This window comes from Oncorhynchus clarkii, chromosome 19, assembly GCF_045791955.1.
Source record: "Oncorhynchus clarkii lewisi isolate Uvic-CL-2024 chromosome 19, UVic_Ocla_1.0, whole genome shotgun sequence".
NCBI lineage: Eukaryota > Metazoa > Chordata > Actinopteri > Salmoniformes > Salmonidae > Oncorhynchus > Oncorhynchus clarkii.
The window spans coordinates 58701608-58720496 of NC_092165.1; the positions used below are offsets into that span (position 1 = coordinate 58701608).

At 42.4% G+C, this 18889-nt stretch overlaps 1 protein-coding gene across 1 annotated transcript in view; it reads right to left on the minus strand.

Annotated features, from left to right (window-relative positions):
* LOC139374536 (uncharacterized) overlaps positions 1-18889 on the minus strand; it is a 40412-nt gene that overhangs the window by 20774 nt on the left and 749 nt on the right. The window contains exons 2-70 of the mRNA XM_071115528.1: positions 18713-18816; positions 18479-18597; positions 18210-18377; positions 17794-17993; positions 17575-17687; positions 17283-17389; positions 16981-17157; positions 16646-16854; positions 16451-16545; positions 15933-15960; positions 15745-15829; positions 15457-15603; positions 15163-15374; positions 14949-15052; positions 14715-14833; positions 14446-14613; positions 14030-14229; positions 13810-13922; positions 13518-13624; positions 13216-13392; positions 12881-13089; positions 12686-12780; positions 12488-12516; positions 12296-12317; positions 12168-12195; positions 11980-12064; positions 11692-11838; positions 11398-11609; positions 11184-11287; positions 10950-11068; positions 10681-10848; positions 10265-10464; positions 10045-10157; positions 9753-9859; positions 9451-9627; positions 9116-9324; positions 8921-9015; positions 8723-8751; positions 8531-8552; positions 8403-8430; positions 8215-8299; positions 7927-8073; positions 7633-7844; positions 7419-7522; positions 7185-7303; positions 6916-7083; positions 6500-6699; positions 6280-6392; positions 5988-6094; positions 5686-5862; positions 5351-5559; positions 5156-5250; positions 4638-4665; positions 4450-4534; positions 4162-4308; positions 3868-4079; positions 3654-3757; positions 3420-3538; positions 3151-3318; positions 2735-2934; positions 2515-2627; positions 2223-2329; positions 1921-2097; positions 1586-1794; positions 1391-1485; positions 872-899; positions 684-768; positions 396-542; positions 102-313 (exon numbers count right to left, since the gene is read on the minus strand). Of these exons, the coding sequence (XP_070971629.1) occupies positions 102-313; positions 396-542; positions 684-768; positions 872-899; positions 1391-1485; positions 1586-1794; positions 1921-2097; positions 2223-2329; positions 2515-2627; positions 2735-2934; positions 3151-3318; positions 3420-3538; positions 3654-3757; positions 3868-4079; positions 4162-4308; positions 4450-4534; positions 4638-4665; positions 5156-5250; positions 5351-5559; positions 5686-5862; positions 5988-6094; positions 6280-6392; positions 6500-6699; positions 6916-7083; positions 7185-7303; positions 7419-7522; positions 7633-7844; positions 7927-8073; positions 8215-8299; positions 8403-8430; positions 8531-8552; positions 8723-8751; positions 8921-9015; positions 9116-9324; positions 9451-9627; positions 9753-9859; positions 10045-10157; positions 10265-10464; positions 10681-10848; positions 10950-11068; positions 11184-11287; positions 11398-11609; positions 11692-11838; positions 11980-12064; positions 12168-12195; positions 12296-12317; positions 12488-12516; positions 12686-12780; positions 12881-13089; positions 13216-13392; positions 13518-13624; positions 13810-13922; positions 14030-14229; positions 14446-14613; positions 14715-14833; positions 14949-15052; positions 15163-15374; positions 15457-15603; positions 15745-15829; positions 15933-15960; positions 16451-16545; positions 16646-16854; positions 16981-17157; positions 17283-17389; positions 17575-17687; positions 17794-17993; positions 18210-18377; positions 18479-18597; positions 18713-18816 (8922 nt within the window). The remainder of the gene's footprint in view (positions 1-101; positions 314-395; positions 543-683; positions 769-871; positions 900-1390; positions 1486-1585; positions 1795-1920; positions 2098-2222; positions 2330-2514; positions 2628-2734; positions 2935-3150; positions 3319-3419; positions 3539-3653; positions 3758-3867; positions 4080-4161; positions 4309-4449; positions 4535-4637; positions 4666-5155; positions 5251-5350; positions 5560-5685; positions 5863-5987; positions 6095-6279; positions 6393-6499; positions 6700-6915; positions 7084-7184; positions 7304-7418; positions 7523-7632; positions 7845-7926; positions 8074-8214; positions 8300-8402; positions 8431-8530; positions 8553-8722; positions 8752-8920; positions 9016-9115; positions 9325-9450; positions 9628-9752; positions 9860-10044; positions 10158-10264; positions 10465-10680; positions 10849-10949; positions 11069-11183; positions 11288-11397; positions 11610-11691; positions 11839-11979; positions 12065-12167; positions 12196-12295; positions 12318-12487; positions 12517-12685; positions 12781-12880; positions 13090-13215; positions 13393-13517; positions 13625-13809; positions 13923-14029; positions 14230-14445; positions 14614-14714; positions 14834-14948; positions 15053-15162; positions 15375-15456; positions 15604-15744; positions 15830-15932; positions 15961-16450; positions 16546-16645; positions 16855-16980; positions 17158-17282; positions 17390-17574; positions 17688-17793; positions 17994-18209; positions 18378-18478; positions 18598-18712; positions 18817-18889) is intronic.

Below are 18889 nucleotides of genomic sequence, written 5' to 3' on the forward strand. Positions count from 1 at the left end.
AACAGAGCCCATTTTACCTATGTTATCTTGACTTCTTATTCAATTGTAGGCATATCACCAGTTGTATTGACGATGGCATTGGGTATCATGGCTTTACATACACAATTTGGTAGGTCTGACAACTGAAGTTCTTTGAGCTGAGACAGGAGAGGAAATTCGTAGATGGAGATGCCAAGAATGGACGGAGCATCTTCTGGAACAACTTGTCAACGAAGCTGGCGTTGTTCAGCTGTGCATTCATGAAGTTGTTGAGTTTGACATCTCCAATGGCATCAAGGACATTTGGCATAGCTGGACTGCTGGTGTTGGGGTTCTGGAAAGGTATAAACAGATGTGTATTGACAAAATCCACACATATTGCCAACATTTTGTTGTAATTCTGGGATTCAACATACCATGCTGGAGTAATCCAGAAGTGCCTGGTCCAGAATAGCAGCATTGTTTTGGAAGAACAGCTTCCAAATTTCTGTTGAGTAAGTATTTTTGCTGGACAATTGGCATTTCAGGATCGTCACCAAGTTGTCCGCTGACAGAAGGGTTGTCTTAAAGAAAAGAATGCAGGGACGTGAACCAAATTAGACAACTGTGACATCAACATGAGTAACATCAATAAAGAAGATGAGGACGAGATAAATGTATCTGTTGCTACTGACAACATTTAGTGGTGAATTGAAAAAGCTTACTGAGGAACAGGCATATTCAGAGATGTTGAAATTGCAAAGGGATTCATTGGAATTCCCAATCGACATTTGTTGCTTCAGTTGTGTGCTGTAGGAAACGGTAATGAAAAATACATTATTAGTTTACAAATGATACCCTGTGTGTCTCAATGTCTTACAACCTGCACTGTGCAAGACAGCACTGAACCCACCTGTTAAATCCAGCACAAAGTTGTTTCTCTGCAAAAGAGAACATAAAAACAATAGTTCTTCAGACACAAATCATAAATTGCCAATCTGATTCAAGAAAATGTCAATTGCACAGCTAGCATCAACTTACCATTGACCAATGTTTCTTTGCACTATATGGGGGGGAAATAATATTGTTACCAGTGTGAAATTAAATGAGAAAACAAAAGAGATGCTTTGGCTTTCTGAACAATGCCACAATGCAGATACCAGATGCATGACCTTTCCCATATCGTAAACAAAAGGTCTATTTGAAATAAGCTCCCACTCAGAGAGTACTTACCACAATTAAAGCTGGAGGCCTTGAGCAACCTTTGAGGGGGATCATTTAAATAAGGTCAGTCAATCAACGGGAAGATTTGGGAGCATATGAGTTAGCAAAATAACACAATGCCTTTTTGGAGATGTTTTAAATGTTCTATAAATGCTGGGCTCAGATGAATACAGTGTCTGTTGTTGAAAAATAGCAGTTTATCACATACGTTGGAATGTCTTCATCAGTGCATCCAAGCTTGACTTTACACCCTGTGAGAGGTGAGGCGGAAGAGATTCCAAACTTTGGTCGAGACCCGTAAATCTGAGAGAAAAAGGAAAGAGACATTAGTGCAGTCTTTTGTCAATCTGTACTTTACGAGGCAGTCCCTTGTACGTTTGTTTGGTGTAAAGTAGTCTCTTACATGGCATTGTAGGATTCACAGGTGATGTTTAGGGGGATATCAACCAATCTGCCAGGATGGAAGCTGGCCAGCAGAACAACCAGATTGACTTGGAACCACAGCTGGAAGTCTTTTGGCTCAAAAACGTCGAATTTGGGAGCAAGAGCCATCAAGGTCAGGTCTAGCATTGTGTCTCTTACGGCTGTGTTTGTGATGATAGTGATGTTTTCCTGGAAAATAAATGGTTCATGGTTTAGGAGGACATCCATTCATCCTGATTGTTTTGTCAGATGACTTTGTCGAGAGCCAGGTCTCACTGTACAAGGTCCATTCCAGCCAGAGAGTGATGTACTGACCTGCTTGGTGACTTCAACAAAAGTCACAAAGAACTCATTGAGCTGCTCTTCCCTTGGAGATTCCAGCAAGCTGATGAAAACGTTCTTCACAAGAGTCTCATTCTCCAGAGCGCCAGTGCTTGGGTCCAGTATCAATTCAGCTTTCTGGTTTGGTGAGAGGGAGTCTAGAACTGCCACCTGGGGAGAAGAAGACAACAGAATACAATGCATTAGCCCTCTAAATAGCCATAATTCCACACATGAGCAGTGTCAAACTAGTCAATTCTGGTCATGCAAAGAACACTGGCAAACAATTGTTTTACCCCTGAGATGTTGAAGTCTTTGAGATCCGAATAGGTTGTGTACTCGGAGTATGAACCCAGGTTGATTGCAAGCCAGTCATTGTCATCGTGGATGTCCTGCCTGCAAGCTAAAAGACATGTATGGCCGTTTTGGTTATTGAAAAGTGGAGTACATTGATGTTATATTCAATAGAGAAGGAAGCAACATGCCAACTGTTCACTCCTTTCAAAAAAAGCACGCTTCATTCAGCATAGGCGATGAAGAATCAAACAGAAAGCCAATGAGCACAACAACCTGCTTGGTGAGTCCTACCTGGTCCATTGATGAGGTGCACAGATTTCCTCAGGTATTTCAGCAGGACTCTTGCGATTCCTTCTCTTCTATCCTGAGTCATTTCAGGGAAAGCTCTGTCCATTCCATTTACACTGTAAATGGGAAAAGATACACTCATGACGCTTCCACCCCACATTTGCAATAGATTTTAGTCATCGAATCCATGGCTAATTTTAGCAGGAAGTTGGCCCCTACTCACATGACTTGGTAGTTGGTGCAGTTGACGTTTGAGGTAGCAATGGTGAGCATGACTTCATTCAAACTGGGGAGGATGGGAATCAGCTTTACTTCGAACCATGCAATCCAGTCCAGCGTTTCGAACTCTGGGAATTGAAGGCTGATGATGTTGAACGTCTGATTCATCATCACATCTCTCACGGCTGGATGGATGTCAGGAATCTGTTGAAACACATGACCAGAGTTCCTCAACACTGCACAACTCATCACGGCATTCCATCGAGCTTTGCCGGTAATAAATGAAAGTAGAAGATTGATAGGTTGCTCGTTGCTCATTTGTTGTCCTTCACTATCCACAAAGGGAGACACAGGAAGACATGGGGATTGCTATTTATCAAGATGAAATCATGCAGTTTGTTTATCTCAAAAGTGCATTACCTCTTCCTTTGCGGTCAGTTGCGTCAGAAACTCGTCAACATTTTTGAAAGCGTCTCCTTCCTCCAGCCGCGTAAACACAAGTTTAATGTCATCTGTGTCATTCAATGCCCCAGAGGTCAATGTCAATTGTGCCACTTGGGTTGGGGTAAGCAGCGACAGTGATTCCTTCTACAAATAGAAAAAGCAAAAGAAAGGTGGCACATGTCAGTGAGTGGCACGGTAATGTTATTGAGGGGATAACCATCCAGACAAACACCTAGGAAACTTACGCTGGAGAAGTCGGGATTAAGGACTTGTAACTCCTGCAGTTCTGCAAAAACAGAAAAGATGCCAAAGTTCCTCTGGAGCCAGTCCATGCTTCCACTGGTGTTTGAGACACAGCCGGGATCTGAAACAAAAGCAGAGTTAAACAAATTGACTTTAAGTTCCCCTAAGCAGATGAGTTCAATGGATTGGCCCAGAGAAGTGTGTATGTTTTTGTGCTTTCCAGAACCATTTATTACCTGATGAGTCATTTCTTGAAAGGAATGGATAGATGTAATGAGTGAAGATCACTCGTTGTTGCTCTCTGTCCATGGAGGCTGATTGGTTGCTTAGAGCCTCAATGCTGAAAGAGAACAGAGCCCATGTTACCTATGTTATCTTGACTTCTTATACAATTGTAGGCATATCACCAGTTGTATTGACGATGGCATTGGATATCATGGCTTTACATACACAATTTGGTAGGTCTGACAACTGAAGTTCTTTGAGCTGAGACAGGAGAGGAAATTCCTAGATGGAGATGCCAAGAATGGACGGAGCATCTTCTGGAACAACTTGTCAACGAAGCTGGCGTTGTTCAGCTGTGCATTCATGAAGTTGTTGAGTTTGACATCTCCAATGGCATCAAGGACATTTGGCATAGCTGGACTGCTGGTGTTGGGGTTCTGGAAAGGTATAAACAGATGTGTATTGACAAAATCCACACATATTGCCAACATTTTGTTGTAATTCTGGGATTCAACATACCATGCTGGAGTAATCCAGAAGAGCCTGGTCCAGAATTGCAGCATTGTTTTGGAAGAACAGCTTCCACATTTCTGTTGAGTAAGTATTTTTGCTGGACAATTGGCATTTCAGGATCGTCACCAAGTTGTCCGCTGACAGAAGGGTTGTCTTAAAAAAAAGAATGCAGGGACGTGAACCAAATTAGACAACTGTGACATCAACATGAGTAACATCAATAACGAAGATGAGGACGAGATAAATGTATCTGTTGCTACTGACAACATTTAGTGGTGAATTGAAAAAGCTTACTGAGGAACAGGCATATTCAGAGATGTTGAAATTGCAAAGGGATTCATTGGAATTCCCAATCGACATTTGTTGCTTCAGTTGTGTGCTGTAGGAAACGGTAATGAAAAATACATTATTAGTTTACAAATGATACCCTGTGTGTCTCAATGTCTTACAACCTGCACTGTGCAAGACAGCACTGAACCCACCTGTTAAATCCAGCACAAAGTTGTTTCTCTGCAAAAGAGAACATAAAAACAATAGTTCTTCAGACACAAATCATAAATTGCCAATCTGATTCAAGAAAATGTCAATTGCACAGCTAGCATCAACTTACCATTGACCAATGTTTCTTTGCACTATATGGGGGGGAAATAATATTGTTACCAGTGTGAAATTAAATGAGAAAACAAAAGAGATGCTTTGGCTTTCTGAACAATGCCCCAATGCAGATACCAGATGCATGACCTTTCCCATATCGTAAACAAAAGGTCTATTTGAAATAAGCTCCCACTCAGAGAGTACTTACCACAATTAAAGCTGGAGGCCTTGAGCAACCTTTGAGGGGGATCATTTAAATAAGGTCAGTCAATCAACGGGAAGATTTGGGAGCATATGAGTTAGCAAAATAACACAATGCCTTTTTGGAGATGTTTTAAATGTTCTATAAATGCTGGGCTCAGATGATACAGTGTCTGTTGTTGAAAAATAGCAGTTTATCACATACGTTGGAATGTCTTCATCAGTGCATCCAAGCTTGACTTTACACCCTGTGAGAGGTGAGGCGGAAGAGATTCCAAACTTTGGTCGAGACCCGTAAATCTGAGAGAAAAAGGAAAGAGACATTAGTGCAGTCTTTTGTCAATCTGTACTTTACGAGGCAGTCCCTTGTACGTTTGTTTGGTGTAAAGTAGTCTCTTACATGGCATTGTAGGATTCACAGGTGATGTTTAGGGGGATATCAACCAATCTGCCAGGATGGAAGCTGGCCAGCAGAACAACCAGATTGACTTGGAACCACAGCTGGAAGTCTTTTGGCTCAAAAACGTCGAATTTGGGAGCAAGAGCCATCAAGGTCAGGTCTAGCATTGTGTCTCTTACGGCTGTGTTTGTGATGATAGTGATGTTTTCCTGGAAAATAAATGGTTCATGGTTTAGGAGGACATCCATTCATCCTGATTGTTTTGTCAGATGACTTTGTCGAGAGCCAGGTCTCACTGTACAAGGTCCATTCCAGCCAGAGAGTGATGTACTGACCTGCTTGGTGACTTCAACAAAAGTCACAAAGAACTCATTGAGCTGCTCTTCCCTTGGAGATTCCAGCAAGCTGATGAAAACGTTCTTCACAAGAGTCTCATTCTCCAGAGCGCCAGTGCTTGGGTCCAGTATCAATTCAGCTTTCTGGTTTGGTGAGAGGGAGTCTAGAACTGCCACCTGGGGAGAAGAAGACAACAGAATACAATGCATTAGCCCTCTAAATAGCCATAATTCCACACATGAGCAGTGTCAAACTAGTCAATTCTGGTCATGCAAAGAACACTGGCAAACAATTGTTTTACCCCTGAGATGTTGAAGTCTTTGAGATCCGAATAGGTTGTGTACTCGGAGTATGAACCCAGGTTGATTGCAAGCCAGTCATTGTCATCGTGGATGTCCTGCCTGCAAGCTAAAAGACATGTATGGCCGTTTTGGTTATTGAAAAGTGGAGTACATTGATGTTATATTCAATAGAGAAGGAAGCAACATGCCAACTGTTCACTCCTTTCAAAAAAAGCACGCTTCATTCAGCATAGGCGATGAAGAATCAAACAGAAAGCCAATGAGCACAACAACCTGCTTGGTGAGTCCTACCTGGTCCATTGATGAGGTGCACAGATTTCCTCAGGTATTTCAGCAGGACTCTTGCGATTCCTTCTCTTCTATCCTGAGTCATTTCAGGGAAAGCTCTGTCCATTCCATTTACACTGTAAATGGGAAAAGATACACTCATGACGCTTCCACCCCACATTTGCAATAGATTTTAGTCATCGAATCCATGGCTAATTTTAGCAGGAAGTTGGCCCCTACTCACATGACTTGGTAGTTGGTGCAGTTGACGTTTGAGGTAGCAATGGTGAGCATGACTTCATTCAAACTGGGGAGGATGGGAATCAGCTTTACTTCGAACCATGCAATCCAGTCCAGCGTTTCGAACTCTGGGAATTGAAGGCTGATGATGTTGAACGTCTGATTCATCATCACATCTCTCACGGCTGGATGGATGTCAGGAATCTGTTGAAACACATGACCAGAGTTCCTCAACACTGCACAACTCATCACGGCATTCCATCGAGCTTTGCCGGTAATACATGAAAGTAGAAGATTGATATGTTGCTCGTTGCTCATTTGTTGTCTTTCACTATCCACAAAGGGAGACACAGGAAGACATGGGGATTGCTATTTGTCAAGATGAAATCATGCAGTTTGTTTATCTCAAAAGTGCATTACCTCTTCCTTTGCGGTCAGTTGCGTCAGAAACTCGTCAACATTTTTGAAAGCGTCACCTTCCTCCAGCCGCGTAAACACAAGTTTAATGTCATCTGTGTCATTCAATGCCCCAGAGGTCAATGTCAATTGTGCCACTTGGGTTGGGGTAAGCAGCGACAGTGATTCCTTCTACAAATAGAAAAAGCAAAAGAAAGGTGGCACATGTCAGTGAGTGGCGCGGTAATGTTATTGAGGGGATAACCATCCAGACAAACACCTAGGCCACTTACGCTGGAGAAGTCGGGATTAAGGACTTGTAACTCCTGCAGTTCTGCAAAAACAGAAAAGATGCCAAAGTTCCTCTGGAGCCAGTCCATGCTTCCACTGGTGTTTGAGACACAGCCGGGATCTGAAACAAAAGCAGAGTTAAACAAATGGACTTTAAGTTCCCCTAAGCAGATGAGTTCAATGGATTGGCCCAGAGAAGTGTGTATGTTTTTGCGCTTTCCAGAACCATTTATTACCTGATGAGTCATTTCTTGAAAGGAATGGATAGATGTAATGAGTGAAGATCACTCGTTGTTGCTCTCTGTCCATGGAGGCTGATTGGTTGCTTAGAGCCTCAATGCTGAAAGAGAACAGAGCCCATGTTACCTATGTTATCTTGACTTCTTATTCAATTGTAGGCATATCACCAGTTGTATTGACAATGGCATTGGGTATCATGGCTTTACATACACAATTTGGTAGGTCTGACAACTGAAGTTCTTTGAGCTGAGACAGGAGAGGAAATTCCTAGATGGAGATGCCAAGAATGGACGGAGCATCTTCTGGAACAACTTGTCAACGAAGCTGGCGTTGTTCAGCTGTGCATTCATGAAGTTGTTGAGTTTGACATCTCCAATGGCATCAAGGACATTTGGCATAGCTGGACTGCTGGTGTTGGGGTTCTGGAAAGGTATAAACAGATGTGTATTGACAAAATCCACACATATTGCCAACATTTTGTTGTAATTCTGGGATTCAACATACCATGCTGGAGTAATCCAGAAGAGCCTGGTCCAGAATTGCAGCATTGTTTTGGAAGAACAGCTTCCACATTTCTGTTGAGTAAGTCTTTTTGCTGGACAATTGGCATTTCAGGATCGTCACCAAGTTGTCCGCTGACAGAATGGTTGTCTTAAAGAAAATAATGCAGGGACGTGAACGAAATTAGACAACTGTGACATCAACATGAGTAACATCAATAAAGAAGATGAGGACGAGATAAATGTATCTGTTGCTACTGACAACATTTAGTGGTGAATTGAAAAAGCTTACTGAGGAACAGGCATATTCAGAGATGTTGAAATTGCAAAGGGATTCATTGGAATTCCCAATCGACATTTGTTGCTTCAGTTGTGTGCTGTAGGAAACGGTAATGAAAAATACATTATTAGTTTACAAATGATACCCTGTGTGTCTCAATGTCTTACAACCTGCACTGTGCAAGACAGCACTGAACCCACCTGTTAAATCCAGCACAAAGTTGTTTCTCTGCAAAAGAGAACATAAAAACAATAGTTCTTCAGACACAAATCATAAATTGCCAATCTGATTCAAGAAAATGTCAATTGCACAGCTAGCATCAACTTACCATTGACCAATGTTTCTTTGCACTATATGGGGGGGAAATAATATTGTTACCAGTGTGAAATTAAATGAGAAAACAAAAGAGATGCTTTGGCTTTCTGAACAATGCCACAATGCAGATACCAGATGCATGACCTTTCCCATATCGTAAACAAAAGGTCTATTTAAAATAAGCTCCCACTCAGAGAGTACTTACCACAATTAAAGCTGGAGGCCTTGAGCAACCTTTGAGGGGGATAATTTAAATAAGGTCAGTCAATCAACGGGAAGATTTCGGAGCATATGAGTTAGCAAAATAACACAATGCCTTTTTGGAGATTTTTTAAATGTTCTATAAATGCTGGGTTCAGAAGATACAGTGTCTGTTGTTGAAAAATAGCAGTTTATAACATACGTTGGAATGTCTTCATCAGTGCATCCAAGCTTGCCTTTACACCCTGTGAGAGGTGAGGCGGAAGAGATTCCAAACTTTGGTCGAGACCCGTAAATCTGAGAGAAAAAGGAAAGAGACATTAGTGCAGTCTTTTGTCAATCTGTACTTTACGAGGCAGTCCCTTGTACGTTTGTTTGGGGTAAAGTAGTCTCTTACATGGCATTGTAGGATTCACAGGTGATGTTTAGGGGGATATCAACCAATCTGCCAGGATGGAAGCTGGCCAGCAGAACAACCAGATTGACTTGGAACCACAGCTGGAAGTCTTTTGGCTCAAAAACGTCGAATTTGGGAGCAAGAGCCATCAAGGTCAGGTCTAGCATTGTGTCTCTTACGGCTGTGTTTGTGATGATAGTGATGTTTTCCTGGAAAATAAATGGTTCATGGTTTAGGAGGACATCCATTCATCCTGATTGTTTTGTCAGATGACTTTGTCGAGAGCCAGGTCTCACTGTACAAGGTCCATTCCAGCCAGAGAGTGATGTACTGACCTGCTTGGTGACTTCAACAAAAGTCACAAAGAACTCATTGAGCTGCTCTTCCCTTGGAGATTCCAGCAAGCTGATGAAAACGTTCTTCACAAGAGTCTCATTCTCCAGAGCGCCAGTGCTTGGGTCCAGTATCAATTCAGCTTTCTGGTTTGGTGAGAGGGAGTCTAGAACTGCCACCTGGGGAGAAGAAGACAACAGAATACAATGCATTAGCCCTCTAAATAGCCATAATTCCACACATGAGCAGTGTCAAACTAGTCAATTCTGGTCATGCAAAGAACACTGGCAAACAATTGTTTTACCCCTGAGATGTTGAAGTCTTTGAGATCCGAATAGGTTGTGTACTCGGAGTATGAACCCAGGTTGATTGCAAGCCAGTCATTGTCATCGTGGATGTCCTGCCTGCAAGCTAAAAGACATGTATGGCCGTTTTGGTTATTGAAAAGTGGAGTACATTGATGTTATATTCAATAGAGAAGGAAGCAACATGCCAACTGTTCACTCCTTTCAAAAAAAGCACGCTTCATTCAGCATAGGCGATGAAGAATCAAACAGAAAGCCAATGAGCACAACAACCTGCTTGGTGAGTCCTACCTGGTCCATTGATGAGGTGCACAGATTTCCTCAGGTATTTCAGCAGGACTCTTGCGATTCCTTCTCTTCTATCCTGAGTCATTTCAGGGAAAGCTCTGTCCATTCCATTTACACTGTAAATGGGAAAAGATACACTCATGACGCTTCCACCCCACATTTGCAATAGATTTTAGTCATCGAATCCATGGCTAATTTTAGCAGGAAGTTGGCCCCTACTCACATGACTTGGTAGTTGGTGCAGTTGACGTTTGAGGTAGCAATGGTGAGCATGACTTCATTCAAACTGGGGAGGATGGGAATCAGCTTTACTTCGAACCATGCAATCCAGTCCAGCGTTTCGAACTCTGGGAATTGAAGGCTGATGATGTTGAACGTCTGATTCATCATCACATCTCTCACGGCTGGATGGATGTCAGGAATCTGTTGAAACACATGACCAGAGTTCCTCAACACTGCACAACTCATCACGGCATTCCATCGAGCTTTGCCGGTAATACATGAAAGTAGAAGATTGATATGTTGCTCGTTGCTCATTTGTTGTCTTTCACTATCCACAAAGGGAGACACAGGAAGACATGGGGATTGCTATTTGTCAAGATGAAATCATGCAGTTTGTTTATCTCAAAAGTGCATTACCTCTTCCTTTGCGGTCAGTTGCGTCAGAAACTCGTCAACATTTTTGAAAGCGTCACCTTCCTCCAGCCGCGTAAACACAAGTTTAATGTCATCTGTGTCATTCAATGCCCCAGAGGTCAATGTCAATTGTGCCACTTGGGTTGGGGTAAGCAGCGACAGTGATTCCTTCTACAAATAGAAAAAGCAAAAGAAAGGTGGCACATGTCAGTGAGTGGCGCGGTAATGTTATTGAGGGGATAACCATCCAGACAAACACCTAGGCCACTTACGCTGGAGAAGTCGGGATTAAGGACTTGTAACTCCTGCAGTTCTGCAAAAACAGAAAAGATGCCAAAGTTCCTCTGGAGCCAGTCCATGCTTCCACTGGTGTTTGAGACACAGCCGGGATCTGAAACAAAAGCAGAGTTAAACAAATGGACTTTAAGTTCCCCTAAGCAGATGAGTTCAATGGATTGGCCCAGAGAAGTGTGTATGTTTTTGCGCTTTCCAGAACCATTTATTACCTGATGAGTCATTTCTTGAAAGGAATGGATAGATGTAATGAGTGAAGATCACTCGTTGTTGCTCTCTGTCCATGGAGGCTGATTGGTTGCTTAGAGTCTCAATGCTGAAAGAGAACAGAGCCCATGTTACCTATGTTATCTTGACTTCTTATTCAATTGTAGGCATATCACCAGTTGTATTGACAATGGCATTGGGTATCATGGCTTTACATACACAATTTGGTAGGTCTGACAACTGAAGTTCTTTGAGCTGAGACAGGAGAGGAAATTCCTAGATGGAGATGCCAAGAATGGACGGAGCATCTTCTGGAACAACTTGTCAACGAAGCTGGCGTTGTTCAGCTGTGCATTCATGAAGTTGTTGAGTTTGACATCTCCAATGGCATCAAGGACATTTGGCATAGCTGGACTGCTGGTGTTGGGGTTCTGGAAAGGTATAAACAGATGTGTATTGACAAAATCCACACATATTGCCAACATTTTGTTGTAATTCTGGGATTCAACATACCATGCTGGAGTAATCCAGAAGAGCCTGGTCCAGAATTGCAGCATTGTTTTGGAAGAACAGCTTCCACATTTCTGTTGAGTAAGTCTTTTTGCTGGACAATTGGCATTTCAGGATCGTCACCAAGTTGTCCGCTGACAGAATGGTTGTCTTAAAGAAAATAATGCAGGGACGTGAACGAAATTAGACAACTGTGACATCAACATGAGTAACATCAATAAAGAAGATGAGGACGAGATAAATGTATCTGTTGCTACTGACAACATTTAGTGGTGAATTGAAAAAGCTTACTGAGGAACAGGCATATTCAGAGATGTTGAAATTGCAAAGGGATTCATTGGAATTCCCAATCGACATTTGTTGCTTCAGTTGTGTGCTGTAGGAAACGGTAATGAAAAATACATTATTAGTTTACAAATGATACCCTGTGTGTCTCAATGTCTTACAACCTGCACTGTGCAAGACAGCACTGAACCCACCTGTTAAATCCAGCACAAAGTTGTTTCTCTGCAAAAGAGAACATAAAAACAATAGTTCTTCAGACACAAATCATAAATTGCCAATCTGATTCAAGAAAATGTCAATTGCACAGCTAGCATCAACTTACCATTGACCAATGTTTCTTTGCACTATATGGGGGGGAAATAATATTGTTACCAGTGTGAAATTAAATGAGAAAACAAAAGAGATGCTTTGGCTTTCTGAACAATGCCACAATGCAGATACCAGATGCATGACCTTTCCCATATCGTAAACAAAAGGTCTATTTAAAATAAGCTCCCACTCAGAGAGTACTTACCACAATTAAAGCTGGAGGCCTTGAGCAACCTTTGAGGGGGATAATTTAAATAAGGTCAGTCAATCAACGGGAAGATTTCGGAGCATATGAGTTAGCAAAATAACACAATGCCTTTTTGGAGATTTTTTAAATGTTCTATAAATGCTGGGTTCAGAAGATACAGTGTCTGTTGTTGAAAAATAGCAGTTTATAACATACGTTGGAATGTCTTCATCAGTGCATCCAAGCTTGCCTTTACACCCTGTGAGAGGTGAGGCGGAAGAGATTCCAAACTTTGGTCGAGACCCGTAAATCTGAGAGAAAAAGGAAAGAGACATTAGTGCAGTCTTTTGTCAATCTGTACTTTACGAGGCAGTCCCTTGTACGTTTGTTTGGGGTAAAGTAGTCTCTTACATGGCATTGTAGGATTCACAGGTGATGTTTAGGGGGATATCAACCAATCTGCCAGGATGGAAGCTGGCCAGCAGAACAACCAGATTGACTTGGAACCACAGCTGGAAGTCTTTTGGCTCAAAAACGTCGAATTTGGGAGCAAGAGCCATCAAGGTCAGGTCTAGCATTGTGTCTCTTACGGCTGTGTTTGTGATGATAGTGATGTTTTCCTGGAAAATAAATGGTTCATGGTTTAGGAGGACATCCATTCATCCTGATTGTTTTGTCAGATGACTTTGTCGAGAGCCAGGTCTCACTGTACAAGGTCCATTCCAGCCAGAGAGTGATGTACTGACCTGCTTGGTGACTTCAACAAAAGTCACAAAGAACTCATTGAGCTGCTCTTCCCTTGGAGATTCCAGCAAGCTGATGAAAACGTTCTTCACAAGAGTCTCATTCTCCAGAGCGCCAGTGCTTGGGTCCAGTATCAATTCAGCTTTCTGGTTTGGTGAGAGGGAGTCTAGAACTGCCACCTGGGGAGAAGAAGACAACAGAATACAATGCATTAGCCCTCTAAATAGCCATAATTCCACACATGAGCAGTGTCAAACTAGTCAATTCTGGTCATGCAAAGAACACTGGCAAACAATTGTTTTACCCCTGAGATGTTGAAGTCTTTGAGATCCGAATAGGTTGTGTACTCGGAGTATGAACCCAGGTTGATTGCAAGCCAGTCATTGTCATCGTGGATGTCCTGCCTGCAAGCTAAAAGACATGTATGGCCGTTTTGGTTATTGAAAAGTGGAGTACATTGATGTTATATTCAATAGAGAAGGAAGCAACATGCCAACTGTTCACTCCTTTCAAAAAAAGCACGCTTCATTCAGCATAGGCGATGAAGAATCAAACAGAAAGCCAATGAGCACAACAACCTGCTTGGTGAGTCCTACCTGGTCCATTGATGAGGTGCACAGATTTCCTCAGGTATTTCAGCAGGACTCTTGCGATTCCTTCTCTTCTATCCTGAGTCATTTCAGGGAAAGCTCTGTCCATTCCATTTACACTGTAAATGGGAAAAGATACACTCATGACGCTTCCACCCCACATTTGCAATAGATTTTAGTCATCGAATCCATGGCTAATTTTAGCAGGAAGTTGGCCCCTACTCACATGACTTGGTAGTTGGTGCAGTTGACGTTTGAGGTAGCAATGGTGAGCATGACTTCATTCAAACTGGGGAGGATGGGAATCAGCTTTACTTCGAACCATGCAATCCAGTCCAGCGTTTCGAACTCTGGGAATTGAAGGCTGATGATGTTGAACGTCTGATTCATCATCACATCTCTCACGGCTGGATGGATGTCAGGAATCTGTTGAAACACATGACCAGAGTTCCTCAACACTGCACAACTCATCACGGCATTCCATCGAGCTTTGCCGGTAATACATGAAAGTAGAAGATTGATATGTTGCTCGTTGCTCATTTGTTGTCTTTCACTATCCACAAAGGGAGACACAGGAAGACATGGGGATTGCTATTTGTCAAGATGAAATCATGCAGTTTGTTTATCTCAAAAGTGCATTACCTCTTCCTTTGCGGTCAGTTGCGTCAGAAACTCGTCAACATTTTTGAAAGCGTCACCTTCCTCCAGCCGCGTAAACACAAGTTTAATGTCATCTGTGTCATTCAATGCCCCAGAGGTCAATGTCAATTGTGCCACTTGGGTTGGGGTAAGCAGCGACAGTGATTCCTTCTACAAATAGAAAAAGCAAAAGAAAGGTGGCACATGTCAGTGAGTGGCGCGGTAATGTTATTGAGGGGATAACCATCCAGACAAACACCTAGGCCACTTACGCTGGAGAAGTCGGGATTAAGGACTTGTAACTCCTGCAGTTCTGCAAAAACAGAAAAGATGCCAAAGTTCCTCTGGAGCCAGTCCATGCTTCCACTGGTGTTTGAGACACAGCCGGGATCTGAAACAAAAGCAGAGTTAAACAAATGGACTTTAAGTTCCCCTAAGCAGATGAGTTCAATGGATTGGCCCAGAGAAGTGTGTATGTTTTTGCGCTTTCCAGAACCATTTATTACCTGATGAGTCATTTCTTGAAAGGAATGGATAGATGTAATGAGTGAAGATCACTCGTTGTTGCTCTCTGTCCATGGAGGCTGATTGGTTGCTTAGAGTCTCAATGCTGAAAGAGAACAGAGCCCATGTTACCTATGTTATCTTGACTTCTTATTCAATTGTAGGCATATCACCAGTTGTATTGACAATGGCATTGGGTATCATGGCTTTACATACACAATTTGGTAGGTCTGACAACTGAAGTTCTTTGAGCTGAGACAGGAGAGGAAATTCCTAGATGGAGATGCCAAGAATGGACGGAGCATCTTCTGGAACAACTTGTCAACGAAGCTGGCGTTGTTCAGCTGTGCATTCATGAAGTTGTTGAGTTTGACATCTCCAATGGCATCAAGGACATTTGGCATAGCTGGACTGCTGGTGTTGGGGTTCTGGAAAGGTATAAACAGATGTGTATTGACAAAATCCACACATATTGCCAACATTTTGTTGTAATTCTGGGATTCAACATACCATGCTGGAGTAATCCAGAAGAGCCTGGTCCAGAATAGCAGCATTGTTTTGGAAGAACAGCTTCCACATTTCTGTTGAGTAAGTCTTTTTGCTGGACAATTGGCATTTCAGGATCGTCACCAAGTTGTCCGCTGACAGAAGGGTTGTCTTAAAGAAAAGAATGCAGGGACGTGAACCAAATTAGACAACTGTGACATCAACATGAGTAACATCAATAAAGAAGATGAGGACGAGATAAATGTATCTGTTGCTACTGACAACATTTAGTGGTGAATTGAAAAAGCTTACTGAGGAACAGGCATATTCAGAGATGTTGAAATTGCAAAGGGATTCATTGGAATTCCCAATCGACATTTGTTGCTTCAGTTGTGTGCTGTAGGAAACGGTAATGAAAAATACATTATTAGTTTACAAATGATACCCTGTGTGTCTCAATGTCTTACAACCTGCACTGTGCAAGACAGCACTGAACCCACCTGTTAAATCCAGCACAAAGTTGTTTCTCTGCAAAAGAGAACATAAAAACAATAGTTCTTCAGACACAAATCATAAATTGCCAATCTGATTCAAGAAAATGTCAATTGCACAGCTAGCATCAACTTACCATTGACCAATGTTTCTTTGCACTATATGGGGGGGAAATAATATTGTTACCAGTGTGAAATTAAATGAGAAAACAAAAGAGATGCTTTGGCTTTCTGAACAATGCCACAATGCAGATACCAGATGCATGACCTTTCCCATATCGTAAACAAAAGGTCTATTTGAAATAAGATCCCACTCAGAGATTACTTACCACAATTAAAGCTGGAGGCCTTGAGCAACCTTTGAGGGGGATAATTGAAATAAGGCCAGTCAATCAACGGGAAGATTTGGGAGCATATGAGTTAGCAAAATAACAGAATGCCTTTTTGGAGATTTTTTAAATGTTCTATAAATGCTGGGCTCAGATGATACAGTGTCTGTTAATGAAAAATAGCAGTTTATCACATACGTTGGAATGTCTTCATCAGTGCATCCAAGCTTGACTTTACACCCTGTGAGAGGTGAGGCGGAAGAGATTCCAAACTTTGGTCGAGACCCGTAAATCTGAGAGAAAAAGGAAAGAGACATTAGTGCAGTCTTTTGTCAATCTGTACTTTACGAGGCAGTCCCTTGTACGTTTGTTTGGGGTAAAGTAGTCTCTTACATGGCATTGTAGGATTCACAGGTGATGTTTAGGGGGATATCAACCAATCTGCCAGGATGGAAGCTGGCCAGCAGAACAACCAGATTGACTTGGAACCACAGCTGGAAGTCTTTTGGCTCAAAAACGTCGAATTTGGGAGCAAGAGCCATCAAGGTCAGGTCTAGCATTGTGTCTCTTACGGCTGTGTTTGTGATGATAGTGATGTTTTCCTGGAAAATAAATGGTTCATGGTTTAGGAGGACATCCATTCATCCTGATTGTTTTGTCAGATGACTTTGTCGAGAGCCAGGTCTCACTGTACAAGGTCCATTCCAGCCAGAGAGTGATGTACTGACCTGCTTGGTGACTTCAACAAAAGTCACAAAGAACTCATTGAGCTGCTCTTCCCTTGGAGATTCCAGCAAGCTGATGAAAACGTTCTTCACAAGAGTCTCATTCTCCAGAGCGCCAGTGCTTGGGTCCAGTATCAATTCAGCTTTCTGGTTTGGTGAGAGGGAGTCTAGAACTGCCACCTGGGGAGAAGAAGACAACAGAATACAATGCATTAGCCCTCTAAATAGCCATAATTCCACACATGAGCAGTGTCAAACTAGTCAATTCTGGTCATGCAAAGAACACTGGCAAACAATTGTTTTACCCCTGAGATGTTGAAGTCTTTGAGATCCGAATAGGTTGTGTACTCGGAGTATGAACCCAGGTTGATTGCAAGCCAGTCATTGTCATCGTGGATGTCCTGCCTGCAAGCTAAAAGACATGTATGGCCGTTTTGGTTATTGAAAAGTGGAGTACATTGATGTTATATTCAATAGAGAAGGAAGCAACATGCCAACTGTTCACTCCTTTCAAACAAAGCACGCTTCATCCAGCATAGGCGATGAAGAATCAAACAGAAAGCCAATGAGCACAACAACCTGCTTGGTGAGTCCTACCTGGTCCATTGATGAGGTGCACAGATTTCCTCAGGTATTTCAGCAGGACTCTTGCGATTCCTTCTCTTCTATCCTGAGTCATTTCAGGGAAAGCTCTGTCCATTCCATTTACACTGTAAATGGGAAAGATACACTCATGACGCTTCCACCCCACATTTGCAATAGATTTTAGTCATCGAATCCATGGCTAATTTTAGCAGGAAGTTGGCCCCTACTCACATGACTTGGTAGTTGGTGCAGTTGACGTTTGAGGTAGCAATGGTGAGCATGACTTCATTCAAACTGGGGAGGATGGGAATCAGCTTTACTTCGAACCATGCAATCCAGTCCAGCGTTTCGAACTCTGGGAATTGAAGGCTGATGATGTTGAACGTCTGATTCATCATCACATCTCTCACGGCTGGATGGATGTCAGGAATCTGTTGAAACACATGACCAGAGTTCCTCAACACTGCACAACTCATCACGGCATTCCATCGAGCTTTGCCGGTAATAAATGAAAGTAGAAGATTGATAGGTTGCTCGTTGCTCATTTGTTGTCTTTCACTATCCACAAAGGGAGACACAGGAAGACATGGGGATTGCTATTTGTCAAGATGAAATCATGCAGTTTGTTTATCTCAAAAGTGCATTACCTCTTCCTTTGCGGTCAGTTGCGTCAGAAACTCGTCAACATTTTTGAAAGCGTCTCCTTCCTCCAGCCGCGTAAACACAAGTTTAATGTCATCTGTGTCATTCAATGCCCCAGAGGTCAATGTCAATTGTGCCACTTGGGTTGGGGTAAGCAGCGACAGTGATTCCTTCTACAAATAGAAAAAGCAAAAGAAAGGTGGCACATGTCAGTGAGTGGCGCGGTAATGTTATTGAGGGGATAACCATCCAGACAAACACCTAGGCCACTTACGCTGGAGAAGTCGGGATTAAGGACTTGTAACTCCTGCAGTTCTGCAAAAACAGAAAAGATGCCAAAGTTCCTCTGGAGCCAGTCCATGCTTCCACTGGTGTTTGAGACACAGCCGGGATCTGAAACAAAAGCAGAGTTAAACAAATGGACTTTAAGTTCCCCTAAGCAGATGAGTTCAATGGATTGGCCCAGAGAAGTGTGTATGTTTTTGTGCTTTCCAGAACCATTTATTACCTGATGAGTCATTTCTTGAAAGGAATGGATAGATGTAATGAGTGAAGATCACTCGTTGTTGCTCTCTGTCCATGGAGGCTGATTGGTTGCTTAGAGCCTCAATGCTGAAAGAGAACAGAGCCCATGTTACCTATGTTATCTTGACTTCTTATTCAATTGTAGGCATATCACCAGTTG